We start from the raw sequence: 6,838 nt of genomic DNA, 5'->3' as shown, positions 1-6,838 counted from the left end.
ACTGTAAACAAGGCGATACATTGTGATATTTTTGGTCCAAAAATTCTATTAAATAAAAACCTCTTACCTCAGACTCATAATCACTGAATAAGTGGTGTGTTTTCATGTAAATGATTATGTTCATCATAGTAAGGTTTGGTGTTTTATTTTTATTATTTGTTTTGTTTGTTTTTGTAGCACTTGTCAGTGAAATGTTTGAAATAAATTTTCATTATCATTTCAAATTCAACATGACAGAGTGGTTATGATTTGATGTGGTATCTCTGGTCCATTTTGTTTATCAGACTGATGCTGACAAAACACATAAATGCAAACATTAAAGCCAACCATTTATTGCAATTTATGCATTTTTTGCCATCTGCCTATTGCACAGACTGTTATCGCGATGACAATAAATTTGCGATATATTGTGTAGCCCTAGTACAGAGACACTAATTATTGCAGAGCAATAACACAATCCAAACAGGACCCAAAATGCAGGCTGTGCAAATATGCTGAGAACCCTGCAAAAGTTGCAGGATGTCCTGGAGACATTTGGGAGGCTTGTGAATGTGGTGCACCAACTGCACACAGCGCAATGAGATATCACCTTAAGAAAGGTGTAAGTGTGGAGCATTTATCTAACCACTGTTACACAGTTGTCAACATGTATGTGTCTCTTACCTCTTTTACATATGAATTAGGTTCATGAGAGAAGTCTTTGTGAAAGGCCTGGACTGAAGCTGTGGCTGAGTTCTTCAGTGAGTGGAGGGCATTGATAACTTGGCTGAAAGGCACTACCATCTAAGAGACACAACAATATAAACGTAGAGCAACAACCTTTCATCACATGGTGACATGAATAACATTGGCATTAAAACGATGAACAGAACACCCATTGTTTAAAAAAAAGATACGTTTTGTTGGATTTCAAATAAATTTACTAAATAGTACAGTGGGTCAGGAGTCAGTGTTATTGAGGTTAGGTTCATATGCTGACTGGTCTATTTGTTGATAATTAAATTAAGCCCTACAAACTGACATGAATAGCTCTGATCTTTTCTGGTCTACCATCCTGTACAACATTATTACGATAACATCATGACTAAAACCGTTTTTCTAGTGCTCAGAAATCAGATAACATTACGTCAGCATGGTCTGAGTTGGAAATCCGTCTGACACTGACAAGCTATGTTAGCGTTAGCTAAGCTAAGTTGTCATTGACCAAAACAAAAGTCAGAACAACAACAAACATCCACAGAGCAATTGCCTGTTCTCATTAAATTTCACTACAGAAAACGCAAACTTAATACTTAGAAAAGTTATCAGGCAAACACACATAAAGATAAACAAATCAACCGGCTTCTGGATGGGCCTACCTGCTGTGGCTGAAACGACGACAGCGAAAACATTTTACCTCAGATATTAAAAAGTACGTCTCTAGATGGTTACAGAGTAAGGACAGGCCTTATATTAATCGTTAAGAAACGAATTCTCATCTGACCGGTGTCCTTTCTGTTTTTCTTGTTACACAACTAACCGCAGTTACACAACTTTTTAAGCTAACTTCGGCAAAATGGATTCTCAGGCTGGTTCTGAGGTCAAATGGACTACAAAACGATGTTAATCAGGTACAGCTTGCGTCACGTCACGTACAGACGTCCGTCACGTATGCCACGGAAACCTCAAAATATTTTAACTTAAATTAAAATACTCGATAAAAACGTAGTTTTACTGAAAAAATACCGATTGGTAACTTATAAAACCAATAAAAATAATTTTAAAATAGAAGCTATAGTGACTGCCTAATTGAAATGTAAAATTTGTTTAACAGAGTGCATAGTTCATCATTTCATAACTGAACAGAGAAAAACGTAATCTACATTATATTAACTGTCATTTCAAACACAGAAATGGTATTTAGTTCCACGACTATTTTTGCTATTCTTTTTTTTGTGCAGGCAGATTTTTAATGTACTAAATTTAAAGGACCCCATGACAAGGCAGCGAATTCAAAATTTCAAAACAAATCTGTTGTTTTTGCGTGCAGATGTTTACTCAGAGCTGGATGACTGTTTCAGAACAAGACTATTTTTTTATCTGAAGCAGCTGAATAATGGAGGTCGAGGAACGACACAATTCGGGTTGCGTTGTAAAAACGGTGGAAGTTCCGAAACCGCCTTCGATCGACGATTTCATCGTTTTGAAACCCATCAGCCGTGGCGCATTTGGCAAAGTCTACCTTGCTCGGAAGAAGTGCAATGCACGTCTGTATGCTATTAAAGTGAGTCTATTAGCTTTTTGTGGCTATGAGGAAACGATTTGAGTAAACTTATATCGTGTCTTTCTGATTTTTAACTGGGTTTTTGCATTCTTTCCTGCCAGGTGATGAAAAAGGCAGACATGATTGACAAAAACATGGCGAGCCAAATGAAGGCAGAGAGAGACGCACTTGCTCTCAGCAAAAGTCCTTTCATCGTTCACCTGTTTTATTCCCTTCAGACAGCCACCAAGATCTATCTGGTAATACTGAGGGACTGAATATGTCGAATAAATAAATACAATTGACTTTTAATAATTCCATTTTAGTTTTTTTTTTCAACACAAGAACCATACCCTACTTCGACTGGTATACAGAATATTATACCTATTATTACTTATCATCTATATTATTTTTAACGTCTCAATTCTTATTTTGGTAGGCAGTTCAACAGCTTTTAACCTTCAGATTCTTGTTTATAGGTAATGGAGTACTTGATTGGTGGAGATGTCAAGTCTCTTCTTCATATATATGGCTATTTTGATCAGGACGTGGCTGTAAAATACATCGCAGAGGTTGCACTGGCTTTGGACTACCTCCACCGTCATGGCATAATCCACAGGTATGGATGTGGATAAATGGATAATCCAACTTTTAATGGCTGAATTTCCAATTGTGACATGAAATTTATTGTGATTTTAACTTTTCAGAGACCTGAAGCCAGATAACATGCTCATATCCAATGAAGGTCACATCAAGCTAACCGACTTTGGTCTTTCAAAAGTCAAGCTTGACAGAGGTATGAAGTCCTTTCAGCTTGAACAGACTGTGACCATCACCATATGTTAAAGTCAGGATTTCTGTGTGGTTTCTAATCGAAACAGAGCTGAGCCTTATGGATATCCTTACAACTCCATCCTTGGCAAAACCAAAAACAGACTTCTTTCGCACGCCTGGTCAAGTTCTCTCCTTAATCAGCTCCCTTGGATTCGTAAGCAAATTTATTTCACTTTTTTGATAATCCGTGTGCAGTTTGTTGTTCATAACGTTCTTGTCATTTCACACAATCWAGAACACACCTGCAGGAGATGGTAGGCGTCATTGCAGCGCCTCCGTTGTGTCCAGCCCGATGTCCTGCAGCAAAATCAAAACAAAGAATAACTCTCTCAGTTCTCCTTTGATTGCTAAGAAAGATCAGCTGTTTTCTCCGACAGGCTACATTAGTAAACTGGGTACGTCATTAACAGAACGGAAAAGACCGTTCAGACCAGAAACTCATCTGTCATAAAGTATTAATCATCCTAATGCCATTATTTAGTGTACGTTTTATCTGTATTTTGTTTGTATAGGACCTAGAAGTAAAGCRTTTAATCCTCACAACCTGGAAAAAAATTTGACACAAACTTTGCTGAAAACCAGAAAGAGATTTGAGACGATGAGTGGAGACATCTCCACCGACACAGAGGGTGGCATCAGTCCACTGTGGGAGTGTGAGGAGGTGGGTAATTTTCTATAGTCCTAAAATTTAACAAATTGTTGTTTGTAATGTAAAATCCTATTGTGTTCTTTTATGTGATTTTTTTGTTCTTGTTTTATTTAGAAAGAAAATGTAAGCACCAGTAATCAGAGAATTGGAGGGCAGTCTGAGTCCTATGGATCTGAAAAGGCCCATGGACACTCAAAGTTAAACAGCACCAGCGTCTCTACCAAGGCCTCCAGTAGTGAGTCCAAAAACTCAAACTATGACCACCTTCCGGAAAGAAGGTCTTGCAGAAAGCAGCTGAAGTCTGACTTTGACGCTCAGGAGGATATTTGTCCACCAGTGAGAGATGACCATCAGCTTGCAGTTCCCTCATCTGTTAAAAGGACATTTTCAGAAATAGAAACAAGTCCAAACCCACTAGAGAGCCAAGCTAAAAAGAGAAACACTGACTACAAGAGATTCTTTGATGTTCCTGAGGAGACTGCTAAGAATCACACTGGTCTGACCGGGACATTTTCCACCTTCCAAATAGGCGACCTCTTAACTTCCTCTAAAGGAGATGAGGCAGCTGAACACAGCCGTCCGAAGCGATCCAGTCCCATCGCTGTGGCCAAAAGTCTGTTCAGTGAGTTGGAGGAGCCGGCGGAGGACGTGTTCGAAGGTGGTCCCGGGGACTTGTCACACTCAAGTTTCACGTCACCTTTTCCTGGGAACTTGAGCCTCGACTCTGACGGGTCCATTTGTGAAACCTCTCTCGTCGCGGACAGTCGCGCCTACGCTCTCCATCCAAACAAGCCGGCAGAAATTTCTCTTCCATCCGAGGAAAATGAAAAGAGTCAAAACTCCACAAACACAGAATTGGCTGCCGTGCACACCCCTAAACTTGGTCAGCGTTGGCGAAAAACTGGATCTCAGTGCTCCCTCCTTGGCTCGCTCCCTGATCTCGTACGGAGCGTCGCGAGTTCCCCCTCGTTCCTCAAGCCACGGAACGGCGTGGTTTTCCGCAGTTATTGCAGCTCCATTAACCGCTCCAACATGTCAGGAGTGTCCAGGCTCAGCGTTGGATCTTTGGATACGATGGATGTGTCCACATCGGCTTCTTGTCACTCTGCGTTTGGAAATGCGACACCCGTTCAGAGAAGACCAAACTCCACCAGTTCTGTTTATCAGGTAGGTAAGAAGGGATAAAAAAAATGCATGGTATATCGAGGAAGTTGTAACTTTTCTTTAAAATTTATATTTCCCTCTCTCAATAGACTCCTCAGCCCATGTCGACCTCCCACACCCCTTACAGGACTCCGAAAAGTGTCCGAAGGGGCGCGCTGCCTGTTGAGGGGATGCCAATTTTGGGGACCCCGGATTACTTGGCTCCGGAGCTGCTTCTCGGAAAACCACACGGTAAAAGAGGGAGACATTCAAACAAAAATGATGTCACATAGATCCCCACTTCCAGTCTACCTGTTATCGTTAGCGTGCTGCTTTACTCTGCAGCTCTTTTTTGACAGATATTCCTGTTCTTAGTTTCAGGAAGGGGTCAGTTTGGTAAGTTTTGTAACAATTTTCTTGCTTTAATGCAAGCAAGCATGCATGTGCCCCCCACCCCACCCCACAGCTGCTAATGCATTAGAGAAAATGAGCTGATTCCTCCCCAGTTTTCCCATCCCCACTTTTTCTGCCCTTTGGATCTGTGAACAAACTGTGGGCCTGAATAAAGGGGAGAATATGGTGATTTTAAAGTGTGGGAATTATTATTATTATTATTTTCTTATGAGAAAAGGTCTCCTAACACCAGTGTTTCCCCTACCATTATATAGGCGGGGCGGCCCCCCCTGCCAACGAGACAGCCCGCCCCTCTAAGAATTTCACGACATGTAGTCATTTATATTTAAATAAGGCCAGATCAAGTCGAGAGCTATTTTTTTACGTCCCTTCATATCCACCTCTCACCAAACTTGGGGAAAAAGACGGCGCAGAGCGAGGCTGAGCGCTGTGTGTGGTCCTCACAAAGATAGGAAGATGTTTGTGTGATTAGACGCGCAGCTCTGCTTTTAATCACGTAGCACCGATGCGACAGCTTTACAAGCTACTTTTTCTTTCTTTAAAAGAAAATGYGACAGGTGAAGCCACAGCATGGTTACTACCTTATCAATAATTACTGCCTTTTTTTTTTCTTTCTCTATGGGTGGGGGGTCAGCTTCACTCAGCTGCAGGTGAACACCTCCCGGGAACGCACACGTTTCCTGGACTATTTTCCACCGAGGATTACTTCGTATTTTATATTGATTATATTTCTAAAAGTACTTTGCAGCATTTCCCCGTGTGTTCACGTCACGAGCGCAACAAAACCGCGACCGATCAGCTGACTGTTTTTAAAGCGAGGTGCAGCGAACATGTCCACCTGCAGCTCGGCTCCGACCAGCCCAGGAGTTCATACGTGTCAACCCCTTCAGACATTTAACGTGTATAATGAGCTTCAAAAATTTGTAATTTGCGCAAAAAAAATCAGTGTTAATCACACGGTTGGGGTGGGAGTGCGCTGACCGCAGCTGCGCGGGGTGGGGAGGAGGAGGAGGAAGGTCTTTTAAAGACGTGTCTACATTTGACTTTAATTTTTTCTAAAATCACAGAGTTCTCTGAGTCAGCTTCAGATGTTTATAGTTAATCATAATATCTTTTAGATTTAACCAGGTGTTTCAATGCCTTTAAATTACACAATATTTTACTGCAGAAACTTGTCAGTTTGGTTAAAAAAACAGTAAAAAAATTTTTTTCTGTGTAGAAAACTTCCTCTGCTATAATTTATTTAAAATAAATATATCAAAGCTCCTCTGTTGAAAACGCTAAAATTATAGAAAAGATGTTTAAAAACTTCTTTCCTCAGAAAGTCTTCAGTCCTAAGAACACTAAACTGTAACTTTTAATAAGTACACAGTTTACTCCTACTTAAATAAAAATGTTTGACCTGTAAGCAGAAAGCTTATGGATGTTGGTTTTTTATCTCTTTTTCAAAGAAGAGGATGAGGAGAACGAGGAAGTAGTAGTCAGTAACCTGCTGACTGAGAACATTTGTATATATTACACTTTGTATACAGAACAATATATCCTACTTATTAAAT

The 6,838-nt window shown here is 40.4% G+C and overlaps 2 protein-coding genes across 3 annotated transcripts in view; one reads left to right on the top strand and one right to left on the bottom strand.

The window, feature by feature from the left end:
- LOC106515561 (ATP-dependent zinc metalloprotease YME1L1) overlaps positions 1-1,592 on the bottom strand; it is a 9,457-nt gene extending 7,865 nt beyond the window's left edge. For both annotated transcript variants that reach the window (XM_014005417.1, XM_014005418.1), the window contains exons 1-2: positions 1,359-1,592; positions 664-783 (exon numbers count right to left, since the gene is read on the bottom strand). In XM_014005417.1, the coding sequence (XP_013860871.1) occupies positions 664-783; positions 1,359-1,391 (153 nt within the window). In that variant the 5' untranslated portion in view covers positions 1,392-1,592. The remainder of the gene's footprint in view (positions 1-663; positions 784-1,358) is intronic.
- A 232-nt stretch (positions 1,593-1,824) lies between these two features.
- Positions 1,825-6,838, top strand: part of mastl (microtubule associated serine/threonine kinase-like) — an 8,989-nt gene continuing 3,975 nt past the window's right edge. Inside the window, exons 1-9 of the mRNA XM_014005416.1 lie at positions 1,825-2,263; positions 2,365-2,502; positions 2,722-2,861; positions 2,950-3,038; positions 3,124-3,230; positions 3,312-3,471; positions 3,589-3,737; positions 3,840-4,892; positions 4,979-5,120. Coding sequence (XP_013860870.1) covers positions 2,096-2,263; positions 2,365-2,502; positions 2,722-2,861; positions 2,950-3,038; positions 3,124-3,230; positions 3,312-3,471; positions 3,589-3,737; positions 3,840-4,892; positions 4,979-5,120 — 2,146 coding nt within the window. The 5' untranslated portion in view covers positions 1,825-2,095. The remainder of the gene's footprint in view (positions 2,264-2,364; positions 2,503-2,721; positions 2,862-2,949; positions 3,039-3,123; positions 3,231-3,311; positions 3,472-3,588; positions 3,738-3,839; positions 4,893-4,978; positions 5,121-6,838) is intronic.

This window comes from Austrofundulus limnaeus, unplaced genomic scaffold (genome assembly GCF_001266775.1).
Source record: "Austrofundulus limnaeus strain Quisiro unplaced genomic scaffold, Austrofundulus_limnaeus-1.0 Scaffold30, whole genome shotgun sequence".
NCBI lineage: Eukaryota > Metazoa > Chordata > Actinopteri > Cyprinodontiformes > Rivulidae > Austrofundulus > Austrofundulus limnaeus.
Note: the sequence above shows the minus strand (reverse complement) of the source record. Positions and strands in the feature narration are given on the sequence as shown.